The sequence below is a fragment of the Psittacula echo genome, assembly GCF_963264785.1.
Source record: "Psittacula echo genome assembly, chromosome: 24".
Taxonomy (NCBI): Eukaryota; Metazoa; Chordata; class Aves; order Psittaciformes; family Psittacidae; genus Psittacula; species Psittacula echo.
In genome coordinates, this window is record NC_137759.1 from 2,870,259 (window position 1) to 2,894,707 (window position 24,449).

Sequence of the window (24,449 nt, forward strand, 5' to 3'; positions counted from 1 at the left end):
GGTCCCGCAGAGAAACCCCAGCCCTGGGCTTTGGGATGGAGCTGGGAGGAGAAGGGGCCGCAGGGGGGAAGGAAATGGCCACGGGAGGGGAGGCATGGAGAGAGCAGCGCTCCCCGAGCATCGTGTGCAGGGAGCGTTGCGGTTCCAGCAGGCAAAGGACACAGAGCTGGGAGCTGCGTCTCTTTTATTTGCTTCGCATCAGACACGGAGCTCGCTTCCAGAAGGAAAGAGCCGTGGATCCGTGGGGAGCGGTGTCGTGGCTCACGGCACAGGGAAGCTGGCCTGGTTGGCCACCCCGCACTGGTTGTCGGCGCCCTTCAGCAGGCGGATGTAGCCCTGCTCACCCCACAGCTCCGACCAGCTGCAGGAGGAGAGGGAGAATGAGCGCATCCATGGACGCATCCATGAGCTCAGCCATGAGCACAGCCATGAACACATCCATAAACGCATCCATAAACACATCCATGGGCACATCCATGGGCACAGCCGTGTGCCTGCGCATGGAGAACCGGCCCTGCTTGGGAGGATGGGGAGACGGACAGGGATGCTCCTGCCACACAGCCCCAGTGGGGACAAGCGTGTGGGGGGGTGAAGGGGGCAGCAGGTTCATAGAACCCCAGCCTGGTTTGGGCTAGAAGGGACCTTAAAGCCCATCCAGCTCCAACCCCTGCCACAGGCAGGGACCCCTTCCACTAGAGCAGCTTGCTCCAAGCCCCTGTGTCCAACCTGGCCTTGAACACTGCCAGGGATGGGGCAGCCACAGCTTCTCTGGGCACCCTGGGCCAGCGCCTCAGCACCCTCACAGGGAAGAGCTTCTGCCTTATCTCCAACCTGGTTGTGGGACATCCTCAGCCCTTACCTGTTCTTTAAGATCCAGTAGCTCACATTGCGCCCGCGGTCCTGGCTCGTGCCGTAGCCCACAGCCAACATCCCATGGTTCACCCGCTGCGTGCAGGACACGCTGCTGAAGATGCCTGCGAAGAGCAGAGCTGGGGTGAGCCGGGGCCAGCCCTGATCCGTCCTTCTCCGGGTGATGGATCCCATCCCTCAGGGGCTCCAGAAGGACTCAGCAGCTCCCCCCTCGCTTCACCCATCCCTAGGATGCGCGAGACGATACCGGACTTGTAGAAGTGGAACTGGAAGCCGCTGGCGTCCACTGCCACGGACACGGGGCCCACGGCGGCCACCGCCTGCTCCAGCGCCGCCTCATTGCCCTGGGCCACCACGCGCAGCCCGGCGCAGGCGGCTGCCCTGTCCCGGGGGTTGTACCGGCAGCCGGAGGTGTCCTGACGGGAGGGATGGAGTGAGCGCGGTGCTGGCATCACCGTGCCCCGGGGCCGGCCCTGCCGCTCACCGTGCCCGTGTAGGGGTAGACGTGCTCCGAGTTCAAGCCGCCGTTGTTGTGCACGTACTGGAAGGCGCGGGTCATGTACCCGCCATGGCAGCCGGCGTTGCCCAGCTGCCGGGAGCAGTCGATGAGGTTCTGCTCGCTCAGCACCACCAGCTTCCCCGTGCGGTTGAAGACGAGCCCCTCCAAGGCCCCCGTGGCGCTGAAGGCCCAGCAGGACCCGCAGTGCCCCTGGGTGAGATGGGGACAGCAGGGATGGTCACAGCATCGCCCGAAACCCGCTGCAGACAGATGCTGTGACCCCCCCGTGCTGCTCTGCAGCTCCTCAGCTGGCTTAAAGGTGCTGCCTTAAGGTGATCGGAGGTTTCTTGGTGTTTGGGAGGGTGCTGCTGGTTGTTTCTGCTGCCCTGACCCCTGTCACCCATCAGACAGCCCTGACCCGCATCCCGAGCCCACCTGGTTCTTTATGGGTGTCACGTAGCCCTTTGCCCTCCAGTCCACCTCCACCGGGGCCTTCAGGGTCCTTGATGGTTGGAAGAGCAGTGCTGGCTCCTCCTGCCATGCTGGGGTGAAGCCGTTCAGGAGCTGGTTAAACTCCTCCTCTGTCTGCAGGGAAAACCCGTGTGATGCCAGGAGCAGCACCACAGCTCCCACCGGCCCCTGGGGGAGCGCCTGCAGCTCCCAGTCCCCATCTCCAGCCCTGGGTGCATCAAGAAGTCCCCGGTCCCCATCTCCATCCCCGTTGCCCCGGGAGGTGCAGGCCCTGGTGCAGGAGGTGTCCCGGGGGGGGGGGCTGCGGTACCAGGTCCCCGTGGTGGTTCATGGCCAGGCGGAAGCCGTGCTGCCCCTGTGACTGCTCCCAGTTGTGCTGCTGGATGCGGCGCAGGTTCTTCTCCCAAACCTCCCTGCGGATGGGCTCAGCCTCCTGCCGTGGGGCAGCAGGATCAGAGCCAGCCCCCGGAGCACGGGGACACGGGATGGGGCCACTTGGGTACCTCTGGGTGAGCCCCCCCCATAGGGAAGCAGGACCTACCCCTGGGTACTCCTTGGCATGGAGGCTCTTCCACCCTTCCCAGGCCTCGTCCAGGGCAGGATCCAGCGCTGTGGTGCAGCCCAGCAGAGCCAGCAGCAGCCCCAGCGGCACAGCCATGGCACTGAACTGGGGGGAATGGTGACAGCAGGGTCAGAGGGAGCCCAGGGCTGGGAGCAGGATGAGTCCCTCCAAGCCCAGATTAGAGCTGAGGATAGAGGCAGAGGAAAGGCACACACTGGCCTGTGCAGCCATGCTGCTGTTATGATGGGAGCTCCAGGAACCATGGAATGGTTTGGGTGGGAAGGGACGTCTAAAGCTCATCCACTTCCAGCCACGAACACGTGCTCACCATCCTTTGGGTGGCACTGAACCGCGCTCTTTAGGAGAGGAACAAGCAGCTTCGCAGGAGAGCAGAGCCCGGCTGGCAGGGGGCAGCTGACCCAGGGCAGCGGGAGCAGCAGGGATGGAGCCGGCCCATCCCTCCCTTCCCCATCCCCACCCGCACTCCCTGCCCCACCAAGGAAGAGCCCAATGGAGCGAGAGCCGCAGCCGCTGGGCCGGGACGGGGCTGCCTTCCCTTCAAGCCAGCAGCAACCTGCCCCAGGCCCCAGCACGGGGCTGGAAGCAGCGATACGGGGCTTGGGGCAGAGGTGGAGCCGCCCCACGGCGCTGAGTGAAGCCTCGCCCGTGTCCCAGCGGGACGTGCGGCCCCCGGCTCCCTCCCGGAGGCCTTTCCAGGATCGATTTCCACCTTTCCTTTGTGCCAGCGAACGCACAGAGCCCTGCCCCGGCCCCTGTCACCAGCAGCTCCCTCCACCGCAGCCCTTTGCCTTGTGCGTGCGGCTGCTGCGTGCTGGACCCTGGTATTCCCGAGCAACTTCAGTTATTCCCTGCGGAGGGGAGGGAGATCAAATGCCTGAGACATCACCAAGCACAAGAGTTTCCACTGACGTGGCTGCCCAAGAGCGAGAGCCATCGTCACACCTTTATTCCACACGCTTTGGGAATGGAGATGCCGGGAAGTATTCCCTCTGAGCATCCTCCAGGGCAAGCGGTGGCTTCCCTGAGTGAATTCCATAGCTTGAGGAGCAGCGTTGCTGTTAAAGTAAGGCATCAGGAACATCTGTTCCCCCTCCGCATCCTCCACCTCTGAATGCAGCCCCAGATGCTGGGTTGTGGTGGGAGAAAAGCCTCCCAAGCCCCTCTGCTCCCCATTCCTAAGGAAGAGCTGGTCTTCCTGCTCTGGCCATTCCCACTTGCTAAGGAAATGAACTCAGCCTCATGCTCCAGCTGCAAATCCCCTGTGAGGGTGATACCCTGAGCCCAGCTCCACGCTCCCATTACCTTTCCCATAGGACACGTCCCACATCATTTGTGTTTCAATCCCCGACAGAGCTTGCTCCATATGGAAAAGCTCCAGCGTGCAGGAGGTGATTTTCCAGTTAACGCCTCTCAGGATCCTCAATCCCCCAAAGAAGAAAACCAACCTCTTCCTACAGCATCAAACAATCCCCGGCTTCAGAAGTGAGCTTGGAGGATCAAAGGAGCTGCCACGTTTGTAAACTCCTGTAGACAGGAGCGTTCTGATGGCGCGGAGCAGACGGTTTATGCAACACTTGCTCTTTTGGGGCAGGAAAAAGCAGTTTAAATTAAGACTGGAAAGAAACAAAGCCTGCAAAATAAAGCTGCTTACCCCAGGCACCGGCCCCCAGCCAGCTCTAAAGAGAGGGGGGAGAAAGGGAGCAGCTTCTCTGGCTCAGAGATGTGCAACTTCCTTCATTGCATCCCCTTCCGACCTCAGGAGCTGCACATGGGGCTCCCCAACGGGGCAGAACCTCAACCACAGCGGTGATAGGACAGTTACGTGGGGACAAGGAGGAGGCAGGAGATACACTCAGAGCTGTAAGACACCGCTCCAGCTGTAAGGCACTTGGCATTCAGAACAGAAACCTCCAGCTCGCACCCTCAGGGCATCTCAGCCTGGAATCATCACTGCCTGGCTCCCATAGCAGAAAGGGGCAGCAAGGCCAGGCCCTGTGAGCTTGGGGCTGCAAAGAGGATGAGCATGGGGCAGCTCCGTGTGTGGGATCAGGGGCATCCCCCCCGGTCATCGCAGGTACCGGGGGCTGGTGTCACGCAGCACCGGAGCACAGCCCAGGATTCCCAGCCCTCTACCCTGCAGCTTCCAGTGCCTGGATCCTGCTTCCTCCCAGGCACATCAGGGATTTAACATTCCCTGCCCGGATCGGTGCAGGAACCAAACAGAGCTCTTTGCTTTCCCCACAGACCCAGCTCTGGCTACGGGGAGGCAGCTCTGTCTTCTCACGAGCCCTCTCCTGTGCCCCAGAGGCAGGCCCGAAGTGCCAGCAGGAATCTTTGCAATAGTTTAATGAGTCGCTACATCTTACACTCATAATTATAAAAGAATAAGAATCCATAAAAATATTTTCTTTTCATAATACGCACTTAAAATACTCCAGGGCAAGTCAACGTGGTTCATTTGGGTGGGTTTTGTGTGGTTATCCTTTTGCACCCCTGGCAGAACCCTTGGCTTGAGGGGGGGACATGCTCCCCTGAGGTGCGATTGCTCAATCCCCCCTCCCCAGAACGGCAGTTCCTGTGGAGCAGGTACAACAGAAACCAGAAGAGAGCGTTTGCTGAGGAGATGGGCAAAGGGGACCAGTCACTGACCCGCAGAGAACTGAAGCACAGCCAATTTCAGTGCACATCTGAAAGCTCGGGGTGTCGGGGAAGGTGGGCCCAAGAGGCAGCACAGAGAACAGAGGGGAGGAGGGGTTTGCATAAACATCATCCATCTTGTGTTGCAAAACACCCAACTGCTGCTGCGAGCTCCACAGGGATGATCTGTGCTGGGAGCCAGCTGCTTCAGCTGCCTGTTGGCACAACTCTGCTTGTGAGCGGCCATTAGAGAAAGGTATCGGAGGACGCTGTTACCGACCCCAGCCACTTCCTCCATCTGCTCTGCAAAATCCCACTGAAAAATAGAAAAGACTTAGTGTTGCCATACTTCTGTAGAGCTCCCACCACAGCCCAGGGCTCCACACTGGGCCAGGACGCAGCAGCAGGGATCAGCTCCCCTGGGGCTTAACAACAGGTAGTTCTCTCTTCCCTCCCGCTCCTGGCTTAAGGCAGCTTGCTGCTTCAGCTCTTCCGTTTCCAACACAGGCACTGAGTTCTTGCAGGTAGGAGTATGGGGACTGCAGAGGTGCAGTGGGAGGGGAAAAGGATGGGGGAAGAGAAAGATGGGCACAAACCTCAGCTTCGGGAGACAGACCACTGTCCATTGATTCCCAGGAGAGAGGGAGTAGCAGCAAAAAAAGCATTAACAGCCAGGCTGGAGGAGAGGAAGAGGATGAGCAGCCGAGCAGGGGCAGGCCTCCAGCTTGGGAAGTGAGAGAAGGTGGCACTGTCCAAAGGGAAGGTGCCCTCCAGCCTCCCCCCTCGCTCGGGGGGACACCCAGCCCGGGTGGGCACTCAGCCATGTGTGCTCTGGGTGATGGCTGTGGAGGGAGGCGGCGGCGCAGGGCACGGCAGGGGAGGGTGAGCTGTCAGTGTCCAGCTTGCAGAGGCTTGTGCTCTCAGAGGTATTCCTGTAGAAAGTGCAGCAGCGTGATTTCATAGTGCTCCCCTGACTCGGGGCACCGAATACTGTGTCTCTCGTTGGGGTAGATCTGTGCAGGAGCAGAGAGAGTGGGTGGTTAGCCAGCAGCAGCTCCTTCAGCAGGGACAGCCTCCCCTCACATCTGCCCTTTTCCCTCCAGCCAGTCGCTGGTGGGCACAAAGGGAAGGGTTAGAGGGCTAGCCTCCCTCCCTCATTGCCCTGCTCTGCTGGGGCAGGCTGGCACCTCTGTTGGCACCAGCCAACCCAGACAGCAAGAGTTCAAAAGAGAAGGAAAGTTCCAGGCCTGAGGGCAGCAGCCCTGTCTGTACATGCTCTTAGATACAGGGCATATGTGCCAGTGATGGAACAGCCACAGTGCCACCTCCCGGCCACCTCTTGGAGTCAAACTTGGCACTACACTGCAACAAGACGTGGAAGCGTCTGCCTCCACCTTCACCCGCCCCCAGAACACACAGCAGAAATGTTTTCCTCTTTCCAGCCTTAAGGGACCTTCCCACTTCTCTCTTGTTCCTCCTACCTGCAGCTGGTAAGGTTTTCCAGCCCGGATTAGCTGTGATACCAGGAAGTTGGTATGAAAAAAGTGCACATTCTCATCCAAAAAGCCATGGAGGATCAGCAAACGATTTGGCCTGGGGATGGAATCAGAGAAAGCATGTGAAGCCACATAACAAGCTCTGCAGAGGGTCTAAGCAAAGAGCTGCCAGCTGGCAAGCCAAACCAGCAATGGCCAGGCAGGCAGTAGAATAAGGCCCCAGATATGGCCCTCAACCCATCCCTGGCAAAGGAGGTGCAATGCCCCAGCTTGCTGCAGGAGGCAGCGACCAGCCAGGAGTTGGAATTGATTGGGCTGAGAATCCATCCATCCTTTTAGGATTCAGCAGAGCTACAAATGGAGCTGGGAGCAGGTTTGGAGCAGATCACTCAAGCCCATGGTACTCACTCGTTGGGAAGCTTTTCTACGTGTAATGCCACAGAGCCAGCCTCATAACCTTGCTGGTTGTTTTCTGGGATATCCATGTACCGCTCAGTGTAGCCCGTGTCATAGGCCATCCAAACTGTGACAGGAGCACCTGCTATAGCAATCTGTCAAACAAATGGGGGGCAGGAGACAGCCTCAATTATCAAGTGCTAAAGAGTTCAAGCGTTCCCTGTTTTCCTGAAGAGGAAGGAAAACCAGGTTCTGCTCTGTTCTGTCACTCAGACCAGGGTTGTTCAGCAAACCCACATAAAACCCAGATTCCTCCTCCTGCTATTCCTCTTATGGTCACAATGCAGTAAATTCCTGCACACTAAAGGCTTCCCCTTTTCTAGGAGGACTTGTGGAATGATCCAGAAACACTGCTGGGGGCTTGGGAAGGGGATTAGGAATAGCACATCAATTATCTCATTGGATGCTAGGCTAAATCCACCCTTAGCAGTCACTGGGGTATAACAGCACCGCAGTGTTAGACAGGTATAACCTGTAAGCAGAATGCAAGGCTGCTGCCAGGAGCTAGGGGCAGGCAGGACTGAGGGAGATGCTCACCTCTGGCAGAAACATCAAGCAAAAAACCCAGTTCCAGATGTCAAGAGTGACAGAAGCTGAGGGAACCAAGTGTCCCAGGATGACAGCCCCATGCCCAGACTCACCTTGAAGACATTGGGTTTACAGATAAGCCCCATGAGGGAGAGGAAGCCCCCGTAGGACCAGCCATGGATGGCCACTCGACTCAGGTCAATGAACCCATATTTCTCTGCTACATAATGTAAACCTTCCACCTGGTCCTCTATCTCCACCTGACCCTAAAAGGCAACAGAAGGAGCTCGAGTTAGTGGCTTTCTACATCTAGAAGCTCCAGACAGAAAGGACAAGAGCAATGCTCACACAGGCAAAGTGCAAGCTTAGAAAGAGCAATGAACAGAGGCATCAACACAAGTAGTTCATTACCATTTGGTTTTTCAGGGCCCCTTCAAACTTGAGTCCTCGCTGGCACGATCCCCTTCCATCAATCACGACCACAGCATAGCCCAGGGACGCCAGCGTGTTCAGCCGCAGGTACTTGATTCCTTTGAAGGAATTATTCACAAGCTGCACCTGCAGGAGGAGGGAAGCAAAGAATCAGAGCTGAGCAGCTGCCTTCCAGCCCCTTCCTCTGCCTGTCCCACTGGGTAGGATCCCGAGCCGGACAGCAGCCACTGATGGAACTATCAGAGCCATGCAATTCACACTACGTGCTGTTAAAACCGTCTGAGGTTTGAGGCAGAGGTCAGAGCAGAGCTCCAGTGCTCATTGCTAGGCAAAGTGGAAGTCTTAGCGCATGGCCAAGCTACACAGAGCTCTGCCCTGGGCAGCAATCCCATGCCTGACACCAGCAGTGGATTCTTACCTGAGGGCCTCCGTACACAAAGAGCACTGTGGGATGCTTCTTCCCAGGCTGGACATCATGAGGTTTGTAGACCATTCCATAGAGCTCAACATCTGAGTGAGTGCGGAAGTGGAAGATCTCAGGTGGGATGTAATCTGGGGGACAACCTGCAGAAGGAAGGTCAGACACTGGCAGCAAGCTGTGGCTCCCAAACAAGCTCCTTTTGTTCAAACTTGACTTAGTCAGGGCCCTTTCAACACCAAACCACACCAGAGAAGCCTCTCACTGGGAAGCACACAGCCTCTAACTGCCTGCATAGGGCACCAGGCCATAGAGAGTGAAGGTATCGCACAAGAAAACATCATCAGCTGGGTATTCTCTATACCACAACAGCAAATGTGGAAGGTTAAGGATGAATCACACAGACATAACCATGATCTCCAGAACTTACTGGCTGCCTCCATCATGCTAGCCCAAAACTTGGGCTGCTTGTGGAGCGGGTCGTCATCGGGGCCGCTGAGCTTGTAGACGTGCACACAAGGTGGAGTGCTCACGCTGCTGTAGTGGCTGATGAACATGTCAAAGTTCTGCAGATGGGAGAGGGGAGAGTTAGGGGAAGAAGGTCTTTATTTCCCACATCGCAAGCAACCAAGACAAAGAAGCCCTCAGGACTCATTACTGGTCACGATTCATCACCATTCCTAGTTAGGAACCCTGTCAGTCAGGAGATGAGGGCATCTTGTGTCTAAGAAACAACAGACCTGGCTCATTGAGCAGCTGTGGGAGAAGCCTGGAGTCGTGAGTCGCACGATCTCTCCAGGAGACTCATAGCTGACGACGTAGAGGTGGTGCTCCAACGGGGTGTCCTTTGTGCCTTGGAAATACACCAGCTTCGTGGTCTCATTGACCCAGATCTATGGAGAAGAGAAGGATGACAACGAACTGCTCCTCTGCCAGTTCAAAGTCTGTCCCCTGGCAGCTTAAAACACAAATAGACCATGACAGACTGCTCCTGGCATTAGGGACCATGCACAATGCCTGTTGGAATGATAAGCTAGAGAACACGTTCCCAGCACCCATGGAGAACTATGCACAGTCCAGCAAAGGAACAAAAAGCAGCCACTCAGCTTTTTTAACACACTCCAAGCATTTGCTTACTAATAAGCACCAAGAGCTGGGCTCTGTTCTAGGTGAAACCAGGTAGATTCCGTGCTTGAATATCTCTGGATTATAAGCGTAGAGGTGTATTTTTTCCAGCAATCATCATAGCAAATTCCCATCTGTGGAAGGATCAGTCTAACAGCTCTAACAGCATCAAACTTCAAGCCAAATTCAAGCACGGTTTTAATGTCCAGACAAAGGTGCTGCTAAACACCCCCTGGCCACCCAGGAACAGAGACTACAGCTTTTAAACACTGCATTGATCCAGCAACACCAACTGAGCTGTTTTCCACCCTCCAGCTTCCAAATGCTGAAGCCCAAATGCTATTTCTGGCTAACCCACAGTTTGAAGACCACTGTGAACAGCAAAGGGAACTCAGTTGGCCAGGAAAAGCAGGCAGAGCCCTGCGGAGCAACGAATGCATCCAAATAATTGCTGCTAACACAATTTTAGCCGTAAGACATGCAGGGAAGAGCTGTGGCCAAAATCAACAGCATGTACAGTGAGAATCCACACGGGGAGGGACAGCAGGTTAATTGCAGATTGAGGAAAAGCAGCAGACACCAAACACATGGAGCTGGAGGCCTTTTAAAAGCAGAAAGTGAAAATCCAGATTAATTGGCAATGACCAGACAAGGTCTTTATCTGGACAGGAATCACCTGGGAGCATTAAAGATCAGACTCAATTCTTGAAGCAAAAGTAGAGCTCTGTTTCTACAAGATTAACACCAATTCATTGCTGGCTATTCTGCAAGCAAGAAGAGATCCAGTTTCTCCATATTCTAAATTGCTTTCTACTCCCCAGCTGCCTTTTTCCTACAGGCTTCACTGAGGGATCAGCTGGAGTCCAGGCACTAGGACATCCTTCCAATTCACAAGTACTCATGGGGGTTAAAATGCTTCAGCAAAGGGAGCAAGCCCAAGCTTCTCCATCAAATAGTTCTTTGTTGCTCTTGAACCTTAGACTTATGTCCTTTTTTATGGCCTTGCTCACTCATGGGATTTACCTAAGGAGCAATCTGAAGGCTGATTAAAAAGGCAATGAGTTCAATGTGCGCTGGACTACAGCCCTTGTGGGGAAAGCAAAGGCAGCCATAAAAAGAGAAACAAAATGAAGCTTAGTTTTAGCTGGTCCCAGGCGTAACAGAGGGCATAGGCCAGGCCTGTGGGCAGACAATGCAGAGCTGTAATACTGCAAGAGAGAACGAAAGTGACCACTACCTTCGATCCATGCCTCGCCAACACCTCCCATTCCCCACCAGTCAGCGCGACCTCCTCTTTGATGGGACATTTGAAATCATCTGGAAGAAAGGAGAGGAGAATCAATCCCTGCCTTACCCAAAAGGCAACACGAGCAAACCAGAGAGGGAGCACCCAAAGCTGAAATGCCAACAAGGTGCAGCTCTTACCCTCGCTATGGACGTACGGCTGCACCCAGTCATAGCTGCCCTGCTTCAGAACTGCTGTGACTCTGTACAGGTGGCAGAAACCTGTTTTGCATTCATTGGCTCGGATAAAGCAGAGTTCTTCCTCCTCTCCCTCCGGTTGGATGAAAGGGTAGAAGATATCATGAACCTGTCCCACAAGGCAAGACACTGATGAGTGATTGGTACGGAGACAGCAGAGCCAAAGCCAAGGAGGCGGTGCTCAACTACCAGGCTTTCAAAGGAAAGGAGAGGGGGGAGAAATATCCCAGATGAGTGCAAAAAAGCCATTCCCTACTTTCCTGTTCCCACAAAGAAACTCTGGACCCATGCAGAAAACCACAAGCCCTGGGCTTTCCATTGCTACCATCAAAACTAGCACCAGTCTTGCCTCCAAGCTGGACATTTCAGCTATGACAGCCCCACTAAGTGGTTGCGATTCCAACACCCTCGTGTGAACTTCAGACCCCTTTATCACTTCAGTACTGTGATGCTTAACTGTGTGGGAAGAAGAGGCAGCCTGTGTTCTCCTCCCAGCCCCGAGCCTCTTACATTTATCCACACATCAGTGGTTTCTTCATAGATCACAAATGGCTGGACATTTTCTGGCACAGTTTTGGCAAATTCAGCACGCTGTTCCTCGTTTTCTGGGACTGGAATAAAGAGTGCTGGAGGCAAAAGGATTAGCTGCAGCCGCTGCTGAGGTCTGTCTAGGAACATAGCCCAAGCACTGGGGAAAGAAGTTAGAGGTGAATGTCAGTACCACAATGTAGCTGTCCCTTTCTAACACTCAGAACATGCAACCCTTTTTCCCCCCGCTGGCAGAAAGGATTCAGGCATCTCAATGCAAGCTTTTCTCATCACTGCTGCCTTCTAATGCCCTGGAAGCTTTGCCAACACACACGTATTGCCAGATAGCTCTGGTATTTCACAGGGGGATTGCTCAGACGAGGTGTCTGACAGATCTGACAGAGTATCTCTTCCAAGGGAGCACTGTTAACAGAACCCTCGCTCCAGAACATAACTCTTCCTTGGACAGCCCCTCCATCAGGAAGCACTGTTTGTTTTCTAGCAAGCTCCTGACGAGCTGCAGTGATCACTCTTAAAGCGATCCATTTGCTTCCTCATCGCACACTGCACTAGCAGGGAAAGGCACAGACCTAAGACAACTGCCAAGTGAAGGAGTCGCTTCAGTCTCAGCCTTGTTCCTCTCCAAGGAGAGTCATTTGAAGTGGTGCTGCACTGCAGGCCTCTCAACATGACAGACGGCAAGCCACCGCTGCATAGTGCGCCTACCCCAAGGCCTGGAAGTGCATCAAGGGAAGTTTCATCATTAAGACAGACTTTGAAAAGAGCCAGTTCTCCCCTAGCATCTCAGTGACTGTGGGTTTCATGAACTGATAGATTCAGCACATTTAGGTAAGCTCTGGTGCAGAACAGAAGAATCACCAATGGGATTACCTTCTGTAAAGCTCGATGAATTTCTCTTCCAGAGCAGAAAATTAATGACTTACAGAACACGGGCTTCAAAGACAGTGAAATCACCTTAACTTGATCTGCACACAAACCAGGCAACACTCAAGCAAGCTTTTCAGGGGAAAAATTAAGAGCTTTAAAACCTCAAACCAATCAGATTGGTGTGAATCGTTTAACTCTTCAGGCAAGGCTGCCCAGTCTGGAGCACTAGCAAGCTATGGGAGCACACCAGTTCCAGAGCAGCCTTTCCCCACTACATGAAGGACTTAGCACCATGCAAACTGCCCACCTTCCTCTAGCACATTTGGCATTGATCACAAACTGGACCAGTGAAAAATGCTACGACGACTTCAGTACATTCTCATTTGCAGCAGGAAGCAGACTGTACTTGTGTTAAATAGCTCCAACTCAAAGGAATTCCCTAGGACTGCCTGCTTAATACATCAATGTCATTTAAATCTGTGGTTGTGACTTTAACCCCACAGCTTGTCACTCTGGTCTACACTGGATTAATTGCTACTTTTAGGATGTTTTAACAGTGAAGAAGCCAAATACTCATGTGCCATTTCTGGCACTCCTGGCTTTAAAATCAGGTTTTGACCATAATACAGAATATATCGAGGGCCTGCAATAGTTCAGCCCTTGGGAGCATTGATTTGGAAGAAAAACTTATGTACTATTTGCCATCTCGGGTCCATCCGGCACGGGCAATGTACTCCACAGTGGGAAACAACACAGCAAATGGTTGCACCAGTTCCTTGTCCTGAGCACACAGGATCTGCAGCAAAAGGAAGGTCCAATATCAAATCAGAGTGCTATCAGGCCTCCTCACCTCCTCCTATGGAAGCTCAGTGAAATGGGAGAATAAGGAAGTTTAACTATTGGCATCAGCAAAGGGTCAGGCCAGAAGAAGCAAAAGCCCTTCTGCAAACAGCAGGAAGAGAAGGGAAAAACAAGCTTCAAAGCAAAATGATTTTGGCATTCAGCCACAGAAATGGCTATAGCCAGGGACTGAAGCCCAGGATTAGACTGGGACTCAACCCTCCTGCTCTGCTATTGACGGCATGCTATACCCTAGGCTAACTCTACTTCTCACTTCCCTCCCCTCTCCCAGCTGCTCCACCAGCACAATCCTCCCCAGCTTTTCCAAGTTTTTCTGTTTCTTGGGTAAACACATGAGAGAACCAGGGGTTACAAGAGGGTGAAACCAAACACTAACACTATCTAGGGCTTCTTAGTGACCTTAACTCTTGGGAGCTTCAGAAGCTGTCAACTGTCCTGTGTAACATCCCATTCTGAGTCTGAGTTGTTAGCACTTACCTTCCCCTTGCTGTCTGTCTTAAATTCTGCCAGTTTTAATGTAATCTTGGGGTTTTTGCTGCCTGCAAAGAAGTGAAGGAATACCAAAATGACCAACTTGAACACTCCATACAGCTTCTAGAGAAGAACCAACCCCGCTTCTACTGAAATGGCTGTGTGTGAATGTACAAATATCAAATTATGGATGTCAGCAAACCCCACTGTAATCACCAGGGTCATTCTGGGTATAGGAAAAGTTTGCTTTTGCCTTGCCTAGTTGCTGTATGTTCTCAGAAGGGAATGGAAAGATGGGATTCAAAATGTATTCCACGATATGCCACCAGATAGATTCTATTTTCTCAGCAATCCTTTCATGTAAGCTCAACTTGAAATCCCACTCCTTTCTTGCAGTAGATTCTGGGCTCAGAGACCCAATTAGGCCTCAATATTCACAGCTTCTACATTCTAGTAAGTACCTAGATTAATCACGCAAAGTTTATAGCACAGATTCCACAGCTGCTGCCAACAGGAGTCAAGAGCTGCATTAGCAGCCCCATGGTACTTCACTTACCTGTCCTGGGGTACCGATAGGAGTCTGTTTTTCTCTCCTCCAAGGCAGGTGAAGGAACATGAATTATCTCCACCTCTGACTCATCCACTTCCTCATACAAGATCCTCAGTGTTTTTAAATCCTCTGAACCTAGGACAGACAGCATCATGTTTGCTACAGTCTTCCAGCTGCCTCTGGCTTGCCTGGAGCACTGCAGCAATACTCTGGTGCAGAGTGTGCATCTCCTGTATAGCCACAGCTCCTAGTGACCACCTGCAAATACTCTTCAGAGCACGGTTCTATTCTCCCATCGTTCTGTTCCTTCAGAAACAGAGCAAACATAGGCCAAGGGAGAAATCTTGCTCAAGGTATCATTCATAGCAGGGCTGGCAGCAGTTAGTGTCAGACACTGACAAGCAGAACAAGGACTGACCTTCTGTGGAAGCTGTGGGACACCACCAATAGCCTGTGAACCGATCAAACTCCTCCTGAATGACAAAAGTGGCTACACCAGCAGACTTGGGGTCATCAAGAACATTGGATAAGCCTGGAGAGGAACAAAGATAAGACTGCATTTACATCTCCTTGGGAAAAGCTGGTCCAAAAGAAGGCGGCACTTGTAAGAACTAAGCCATGAAGAAATGAGCCCTTCCAGCCCAAATCTGTCAGAAGGAATTTCCTTTCCAATCTGGCAAGGAGCACCAGTTACCTTTATGGCAATATGTCATTCGCTTCTCCTCTCCTGTCTCAATATTTGCTATCCACAGGTCGTTGTTATTAATGAATGAGAAGAAGGCAGGGTCAGCAGGGCAGATCTTGGGATCCATTCGTGGCCCTGTGCACTGAGTCTTGATTTCCAGAGGCTTCATTGGAGACACCTACAGCAAGAGACACACAAACAGCTCTGTACCAAACCAGCTTCCCTTGTCATGTTTAAAAGGCCTAAACCACAGAAACAATACAGCACATGAAATGATGGCAAACACAGCCCTGACAAGAGAAATGACCATCACCAAACAGATGCAGATGTGCAGCCATCTCCAACCAAAACCATTAAGTCTATTTCAGGTGATACTCACACAAATCACTATCAGACTCACCATGAAACCATTCTTGCCCCCATCTCGACAATGAAAGAGGCTGTTGCTGGCCTGGAAGAGGAATAGGCCACTCTCACTGTGGAAATCATAAGACGTTATCCCGAAGACACCGAGTCGCTTGCGCTCCCTCAAGAGTTCCTCTTCTCTAGAATACATCCCATGATGAGGGGTTGCCTGGTATTGAAGGAAAGGAAAATCTCAAAGCATTTGCAAGGAGAGAAACTTTCACAGACCAGGGATGCTCCAAGCCTGGCACCAGTGAGTCTGTGAGTGCCCAAAATACAACATCCCAGCCCAAACCAGCCAGCATGCCCCAAAGTTCCCTCTACAGGAGAGGTGACTTGTGAATGTGTCCCTTCTGAAGTTGGCACTTGAGCATGAACTGAGGAGAGCTGCACTTGCTCTGCTTATGCAAATCAGATGTAACAATTAACTTAATGACATTATCTCCAGCCTTCACAAACAGTTTCCATGTCAGACACTGCAAACACAAGCTGTTCCAGGGATCTTGAATTACCCTGAGGAGGACTAGTGATCCACACGGGGTCATGACAGCTACATTCTTTTCCACCAGGAACCCTTTTAGTAGGGAAGGAAGACCAACATCCTCCCCTTTCTTCTTCATCAATGCTGTTAGTGACAAAGGGCATTAGGGTACTGGTATTAGGGAGGGGAAAATTCACCCCCTTTCTGGTTTGCTCACAATAGTGCGTAAGGCAGAAGCAGCAGCTGAAATTCCACTTTCTTAACTTCCTTAAAAGCAGGAGAGATGACAGGCGGGAATTCCACTGAGCACAGCAATGAGCACAGCAAGAGCCCAAACAAGATACCCAGAAGAAAGGTGCATTGTGCTGATAGCTTGTAATCTGAGGCAGGCTACAAGCTACTTTACAGAGTCCTCTCTGCTGGGTCAGCCCTTTGCTTGCCACATCAGCTGCTGTTTCACTGCTGCTTCACTGCACACACAAGTGACTATCTCATATTAGGAAGCAAAGCGACTCTTGAGACAACACTTCCACCACTGCTATTCCCCGTGTGTTATACCCTGCCACATTATGATCTTTACTGTTTACTGTACCCACCACCCAGCCCACAACATCACCCAGTTTCCCCAAGCACTCTCAGCCCAAGCTCTTCACACTTCAGCTTACCTGAAAGTGATCCAGCATCTGTTTCCATGACAAGAGAAGCAAGGCCTCTTTCCGTACCTTTTTGGGAATCTCTGAATAAAGAAGGGAATTCTCTCGGCTACCATACGGCATTCCTATTAGGAGGACAAAAGCGTCATCCTACTTAAGATTAGTTAGCCAGGACAAAGAGGACCAAGAGCAAATGGAAAAGCAAAGTCTGTTAACAGAGGGCTTGGGGCTGTCCAGAGGCTTTCCCAGCAGCTCTCAGTTCAATCACAGAATAACCTCTAAATTCTTTAGATATTCATTTACTTGGAAATCTGCCTAAGAAAGATTTAACAGCAGCCAACCTCTTCACAAGTGGTTACATCCAACCTTCCGCACTGTGGACTGTTCAAGCCATGCCCTAGATCCACTCTAAGAAAGCCACTCCCTGGGTGGGTGACTCAACATTACTCTCCACATTTCCCAGCCAGAAACTGGCTACAGGAACCTCACTGAGGCCAAGGCAGCAGCCTGCAAGAGGGGAAGGAAAAGCTGGGAAGCTCCAGAGAGCCCATTCACATGTGAAACAGTACACTACTCTTTTATCCGGTCAAGAGACTTTGTCATTTTACATAAGCCTTTGACTGTGGTTATCAAACAAGCTACTGGCCATCCTCCAACTTCCAAAACCAACATGAAAAATAAACCACCCTCACACATGATTCTGGCAGCTCCAACAAAATCGAACCATGAACTTGCCCTCTACATATGCTGTAGAGACTAGTGCCTAGATCAGAATGCTGCACAGGGAAATGGGCCCTGATATTGTCTATGCTGCACATGCTCTGGGCAGAACAGAAAGATTCTGGAGCCAGTTAAGCCAGCACTCCAGTTACTGAAAATTAAACCTGAAATATTAATAAGCCCTCAAGAAGCAAAGCAATATGTGAGCATGCAATCCTCAGAGACACAGAACCACCAAAGTGCTGAGCATGTGGTGTTTAACATAAGCAGCATCTGCCATGATACAACATAAAATTCTATGGGGACAGCCCAGGAATGATTTAAGATGTCCAAGCAGGAAGAAAAAATGCAGACAGGAACAAATGACTATATATCCACACAACTGACACTCATGTGAGTGTGCTCTGTACCTCCTCTCTCCTTGTGTTAGTACTTTCTACAATGACCTCAGGCTGACTACAATCCATCACCATTCACAAGAAAAATAGTGCCTGCCTCCCCAGAAGACATTACATTTTGCTCCCAAGTGAGGAAACATATTCAACCTCTACAGGTTCTTAGGGAGTCTTCATCCTCCTCCTTGGCATATTATTTAACGTTGGGACAGGAATAGCACTCTGATGTTAGACCCTCATAAACTGCTGAAATGGGTCTAAGGATTTAATAGCAAAGAGTATTCAGTTCAAAAGATGTTCCTTATGGTGAAGGAATCAGGGTTTATCCTGTGTCAGGAATGCCTGAGAAGAAGCACCCTGGCAGATACTGATCTTAAATGATGGATCAATTTGCTCTATGCCCTGTATATTTCCCTAAGGAAGAAAACACTGAAAAGACATTTGCGCATCTTCACTCCTGGTTCTGCCTCCTGTAACAGTCATCCCCATGCTGAACACCAACAAGCAAGAGCTGCTCTGCCTGCCATTTCATGCAACAAAACATGAAAATACCTTTAAATAGGCGACTTGGATCCTTAGTTCTTTAGTCCTCTAGATCAAAAACTGTATCAAAGTCAACTCAGCCTTGAAATACATTCAGCTTTAAATCAAATCTCACTGTTCAGACTTGACAAGAAAAGTACGCTAACTCTGGATACTGCCCTTTATAGTAGCACTTGTGTCATATGAATATATGAGGAACAAATCAAGTCAGTGGCACACAGGAGTTGCTTCATGACAAAACAAATCAGCCCCTCAACCCCAGCACCCTGTGTCCTACAGCAACCTCCACTCAATTCAAACCAGAAGAAAGCAAAGCAGGGTCACTTCAGGAAACAGTCACTGTGTGGAGTTGCACATCAGGCAATTTCTTTACTGGCCCAGTAAGTATCAGCTCATGCCCCAAAGCATAACAAACTCTTTATAGTCTATAAAGCTTCCCATGCTACCAACCACAGAATTATCCAGTTACTAAAATCCAACCGCTCTGTCACTAATTACAATGTGGCTCCAACTACTGAGGGACCTGTGCAGCACAGCATTCTGCTGCCTTTCAATCCTGCTGTAAGGAAGAGGATATTTCCCTGTGAATACCATTAACAGTTCATTCCCACCTAATCTCTTCTTTTTAAATCCCCTGCTCTTAAAAGCATTCTACCTACACAGCACTTAATAAAGCAAGGAGACACCACCACCCTGCATTAATACCTAAAACTTGCAACGTAAGAGTCTTCACTGACAGCAAATTCCTTGGAAAGTCAGTCTGGTTTATCAACCAAGTAAATCCCATTTCTCCTAAGCTACAGAGGCACAAGACAGTTCTGAGTTTGAGGAACAGCTTCATCACCTGGGTTGCCAAAGGATACTGCACTGACACCTCTGTCATGAGATAGCCAACACTTCCCGCTGTTGCTAAGTAGAGTGGTTAAAGCACTTGTCTGGGGCTGCAGAGCTCTCTGCCCAGTGCCAGGCTTTGCTATAGACTGAGTGTGCAAACCCAAAGCAATGCTACTTAACTCAGTTCTCCCATCTCATAAATGGGGAGACTTCCCAGCCTTTTCCTTGCCTGTTTTGACTGGAAGCTCTCCTGTCACTTACCCAGGTAATAGAGGCGATGAGAGTGCGGGCTGGACTCTTCTGTTTTCCGGACAAACTGGAAATCATGGGGAGCTTTGTTCACTATCATGCCCGAATACTTCCTGCTGCTGTGAATAATGTCACGCAGCCCATCCCAAGAATGCTTTTGCACCTGGAATTGGGAAGGCACATCCTCCATCTCGACCACTTCAGAGCTGTCTGACAGCGTGTCCACTGCAGTCATCTTCTCTTCCCCTTCAGAACTGGATAAAAAACTGAGGGAGGAGTTGAGGGAGAGAATTAAGCTTTAAAAATCAAGCAAAGAAAGCTCTAAGCATGCAACAAGCTTGGGAGAACAGGCACACCTTAAACTACAGCTCCCAGGCTTCTCTGCACTCAAAGATTGTATTTTAAATATACACTGATGTATCGAAGGGAAAAGTCCATTTCCCATCCCATGTCAAATGCTGTAAATGAAGGTATTAACCTCACCAAGCTCACTCTCCCAGGACTGATTCTAGAAATAAGCTGTTAAAGGAAGTACAAGCAGCAGATTCCGGTGCAGAAAACAACCAGCTTGACTCAAAGCAAAACCAGCCCAGGAATTTGAATGGATAAGTCATGAAAGCTATGACCTATCGTAAAGGCACATAAACTTCTGTTCTGGAAGAGCACAGAAGTGAAGTCCCTTTCCTGTCCTAAAGGAAAGCCTGTTCAACACTTACAGAGAGGTTTAAGCCCAAGCACAGCACCTCACTTACCTGAAGAGCCCTGGCAGCCAGAAATGAATCAGGGGAGATGGTAAAACAGGAAGAAACCAACAGAAAGAAGGCAGCAGCAACAGACCCTGGCCGTATCCTGGAAAATGTGGCATGCATTCCTCACACATTTCCAAGCTGGCACTTATTGAATGAGAGTCTCCCAGAAACCGCCTCCACAACAACTTGTTAATTTGAGGAGAGGTGGGCCAACAGACTTGCCCAAGGTCAATGATGTCATCTATTGCAAAGCAGGAGTGAGCCTAGGACTAGGGAAACCAGTTTGTGTCAGCCCATTTGGGAAGCTGGATTTCCTTCCATGAGGACATTTTAGTTCTTTTGGGGATATCTTGTTGCAACGCATTTCAGGAGCAGTTCAGTTCCCTGCAGAGATGAGGCTGGAGAAGTTTGCTGCATGGGGACAGAACTGTTACCTTTGACACAACATCAAGGTGGCAAAGCAGTGACTAAGATTACACCAAAAAGGACCTGTCCTCAGCAGACCCAAGATTTACATTTTCAAATGAGCTGTTTCTTGAATCCTGCCTGTCATTTGGGACAGTGACCTGCATTTCTGAGAGGAGAAAGGCTTCTCAGATGTAGCTGTCATACTGCAGGGTTAAGCAAAAACATTAAGACTTGGGCCTCAGGACGATGCACAGCGAATTCTTTCCCAATGAAGAGAACCAGGGAGAGGAGGAAGATGATTGTTTGCATCACCACAAAACACTCACCTCTGCCCATTTTCTACCCTGACTTCCTTGAGGATTCCCCTTGCTTGCACATTCCACCAAACTCTCTAAAAAGAAGCGCTCACCTAGTTTGACATCTTATGAAACTATGGCAGGAGATGAGCAAACCTAAACTAAAGCACATCTGGACTTCCGGCACATGGTACAAGGGCTGGAACTAAAATCATGTCTTCAAACTGCTAAGTCCCTAAATTGTACAAAATGTGCGATTACCACCGCAAGAACAAGCTCCTGAATTGAAGCTCTAGGTACTCCGTGTACCTACTGCCCAGCAGCAAATCCACATCCTGAAAACGAACAGAGAAGAGCACTTCCCAATCAAAGCCAGGCAGGAAGCCCAAATAAAACCACAAAGGCGAACATGACGGGATGTTCTAAAACTGTGAGTGTGGTTGGGGCCTCTGCCGTCTATAGCCAGGGTCTCCATGACAGCGACTCCAATCACATCTGAAGGCAGAAGTGTTGCCTATCAGAAACACACAACAGGAAGCCCACAAACCCCCAGGAACCGGGTGCAATTCTCTCAACTCAACCCCACTGCAAGTCAAGTCAGTCAATTCAAATGATCTGCCTCTGGCTCGAGGCGCCTGACCTTGGGTTACTCTCACCCAGGTGGTGAAACCATCTTACTCAACCAGCTTGACTCTTCACAGGGGAAAGTTGCACCTTTAAGTGCTTAAGAAGTCCACAAATGTAATAGTGGTTACTGTTCCACAGTGAACTGGAGGCTGCATCCCCTTCCAAACCCTATTGCCATGGGTTTACGATTCACTAGGGAAGGGAACAGCACAACTTTCAGCTCGGTACTGTTCTCATCCTGGTGATTCTGACACTACAACAGAGTGGAATAAGTAGGATAAGCAAAGTAGCCAACAATGAAAGGACTGGGAAATGCCACCATCACACCCTGTGTGGTGGGGTCTCACAAACTTCAGTCCTGACACAATAGAGAGTAAAATCCAATTGCTCCATCCATCACTACAGCCATCTCTTGGACAAAACACAGGATGTATTTGGCAACACTATCTATGGAAGTAAACAAGTATAGGGAGTAACTTATCTAACTGAAATTGCAGAGTAAGTTTGGGGATTAAATAGTTCAAAGGTGAGTGGGATCAAGACACCAATTTTAATCATCTCTCTCTTAGATGGTCTTGACACTTTGACATCAATATAGCATATCTGAGATCCACAGCTTACTGGAGAAAATATGATCCTTTACAGTCCTCACGCCAAGGCACTGACTGAGATGATTCAGAGCTGTTGCAGAAGCGCTGCTAACCCCACTCCCAAAAGCATCCAGCTATCCCTTGGAGGTCTTTTTAATGCCTTTTCTGCCCTGCCTGGCCAGGTTAGATGGAGCAGGAGTACATCCACTAAGCCCTCCTTCAGGGGAAGTCTGAAGACAACAAGCAAGTACAGGTGGGACATCCATTGGCACAGGAACTGGAAGCCAGTGAAACAAGTTACCTGCCTGAGTCACTTCCTGACCCCGAGCTCCAGGGGAAGAATGAGATACTTGGGATTTTTCAGAACACTCCTTCACTCCAAGAGGTGATTACTGCTCTGTCCCACACAACCTAAGGGTCAATAAAGGCCCTGGGAGTAACCAGGACACATACCTCCTCCAACTTCCTGCAGTCTCGTTTTCCAGACGAACCCTCTTTATCTTCTGCATTAACTACTCAGCGAGCTGGGCAGGACAGGAAACTGGGAAGGAAGAGGGAAAAAAAGCAGATTTCATTTAGCTGCAGTTTCTCTTGTCATAGGAACACAGCTGTAAAAAGCATTCTCCCCAGGTCACATTTCCAACTGAGCAGGGAAGCGCAAACAAACCCCTTGGTTTGCACTTTGCAGTCCAGATCTGCTCTGCCAGCACATGCTGGGTATCAATGTCTCATGGAGAGCTGAGAGACTTCTTCACCTGAACAATGGGGATGTGGGGAACTCTGCAGCCTGCCTCTTTCTTGCCTCAAAAAATACTCCTTAAAATCTGAGCATCCTCAGTGCTGAACTTTCCTTTCATTCCCCTCCCCAAATCCTGGAATTCTCAGGATTTCCAAGTACAAAGAGTTGAGAAAGCAGAGGTCTGGTCCATACACGCACAGGCAGGAGTCAAACAAAGGACACCATAAGGAGCCAGCCAGAGGGTCAGCAGCCCCAGTACCAACAGCGTCACAGACCCACCTGGGACATAAAAACCACATTTGTCTTCCAAGCCAGGCTGCTGCTTCCCTCTGCCTCAGCCTGAGGCCACAGAGGAGCCCCAGCTCCACACACAAGCCCATTTTTTATCATCCTCTCTAGGCAAGTACACAAAAGTACAAAGATCTTTGTCTCCTCTTCAAGAGAGCTCTGAATCACAGACACACCCGAGACCTGCCACTGTCTTTTGACGAGGCCCCTGCTCTGACCAAACAGCCATTTCTCCACCACAACTGCACTCACAGAGGATCAGGAGAGACAAAACATCACAAAGAAGCCCCAGCAGTGAAGCTCTGAAGCTGCAGAGGAGAACAGAGAGGGAATGAAGTAGCAGCATCCAGTAATTTAAGGGCAATTTTCTCTGCGAGCACAAAGGGCAAGAGAAGCGATGCTCAGGAATGCTGAGTAACCTGGTCTGATCTCGGAGCTGACCCTGCTTTGAGCAAGGGGTTGGGACTAGAGACTTCCTGAGGTCCCTTGCAGCCTCAGTTATTGTGTGCTTTTAATGATTCAGAGGAACATCTTACCCTCATCCCGCCCGCCACAGCTCACACGTTTCACCCAGAAAAGGAACAATAACGTCCTCTGACGCTGAACCCAGAGCAAAAGAAACTGAACAAAACAGATACAAAGGATCAGAACCCCGCATGAATCATGATAGCCATTTGTCAGCAGACCCCGAGGGGCCTGCTGCTGCATTCAGGAAGAGCCAAAGCAACACAGTCACCTAGAGGAGCCCTTACAAACGCGGCCCTCTCAAGGCTGGGAGCTTTTCAGATCTTTCTCCAAAAAGAAAAGCCACGGAGGGTGCAATAAACCAGCGGGGATCCCTCTACAGAGGGATGAGCTTTGGCAAAGGCGCCAACAGCCCATGTCCATCTCCTGCCCTTGCTGCAGGGGCAAGGCCGGGCCATGGCTTAGCAGGAGGCGAGGAACAGAGCACCCTGTCCCCCCCTCACTGCCGGGGAAGGCTCTCTGCCTGTGGAGAAAGGGGAGCAGCAGCTCCTCACCTACCTGGGCAGAGCACGGGCTGAGGCGGGGGCACCCCCAACCCCCGGGTACCCCCATCCCTGGGGACACGGGGAAGCGCAAACACCCCCCTCTAATGCCGAGGTGTGGCCGCCCCCCACACCCCGAGGGACGAATACAAGTCATGGAGGAGGAGAATACAAGCCATGGGAAGGGGCCAACACCGAACCCCCTCCCCGAGGCACCCGCAGCCCCAGAAAGCGAGAGCGCGGCCTATGGAGGGGGCACACGCTCCTGCCCCACAAGCCACCCCCCCCTCCCTCTCACCCCGCCGGTCCCAGCGAGCTCCCCGCGCCCTCCTCACTCACCGCGGGGCGCGGCGACCTCCCGCTGAGGGCCGGCGGGAGGAGGGGGCCGGCGGCGGCTCCGTCAGTCCCGCTCCATGTCCCGGGGACGGGGAGCGGAGGGGACGGGGGTTTAAGGGAGGGGGGGGCGCGGCGGCCCTGCCACAGCG

The 24,449-nt window shown here is 51.4% G+C and overlaps 2 protein-coding genes across 6 annotated transcripts; both read right to left on the bottom strand.

Annotated features, from left to right (window-relative positions):
- Window positions 1–261: 261 nt before the first annotated feature.
- LOC308229852 (procathepsin L-like) lies at window positions 262–2,502 on the bottom strand (the record flags this gene model as incomplete). The annotated part of the gene is made up of 7 exons (XM_080634165.1): window positions 2,382–2,502; window positions 2,151–2,273; window positions 1,805–1,954; window positions 1,355–1,579; window positions 1,118–1,286; window positions 860–974; window positions 262–361 (listed from the first exon to the last, which is right to left on the bottom strand). The coding sequence occupies exons 1-7, from the start codon at window positions 2,496–2,498 to the stop codon at window positions 262–264; spliced, it is 999 nt and encodes a 332-aa protein (XP_080490291.1). The 5' UTR covers window positions 2,499–2,502.
- A 2,259-nt stretch (window positions 2,503–4,761) lies between these two features.
- DPP9 (dipeptidyl peptidase 9) lies at window positions 4,762–24,449 on the bottom strand. 5 transcript variants are annotated; one of them, XM_080633921.1, is made up of 22 exons: window positions 24,304–24,449; window positions 22,384–22,471; window positions 19,424–19,526; window positions 19,273–19,327; window positions 16,532–16,644; window positions 15,381–15,554; window positions 14,990–15,158; window positions 14,714–14,827; window positions 14,302–14,430; window positions 13,752–13,813; window positions 13,109–13,209; window positions 11,508–11,685; window positions 10,941–11,106; window positions 10,753–10,832; window positions 9,131–9,283; window positions 8,821–8,956; window positions 8,391–8,536; window positions 7,952–8,098; window positions 7,654–7,806; window positions 6,965–7,107; window positions 6,542–6,653; window positions 4,762–5,376 (listed from the first exon to the last, which is right to left on the bottom strand). In XM_080633921.1, the coding sequence occupies exons 2-22, from the start codon at window positions 22,437–22,439 to the stop codon at window positions 5,065–5,067; spliced, it is 2,802 nt and encodes a 933-aa protein (XP_080490047.1). In that variant the 5' UTR covers window positions 22,440–22,471; window positions 24,304–24,449; the 3' UTR covers window positions 4,762–5,064. The 5 variants fall into 5 exon arrangements, 4 of the variants coding, with proteins under 4 accessions (XP_080490047.1, XP_080490046.1, XP_080490049.1 ...); XR_013958455.1 differs by adding an exon at window positions 5,657–6,073 and having other exon boundaries at window positions 5,300–5,376; window positions 19,273–19,526; XM_080633920.1 differs by having other exon boundaries at window positions 19,273–19,526.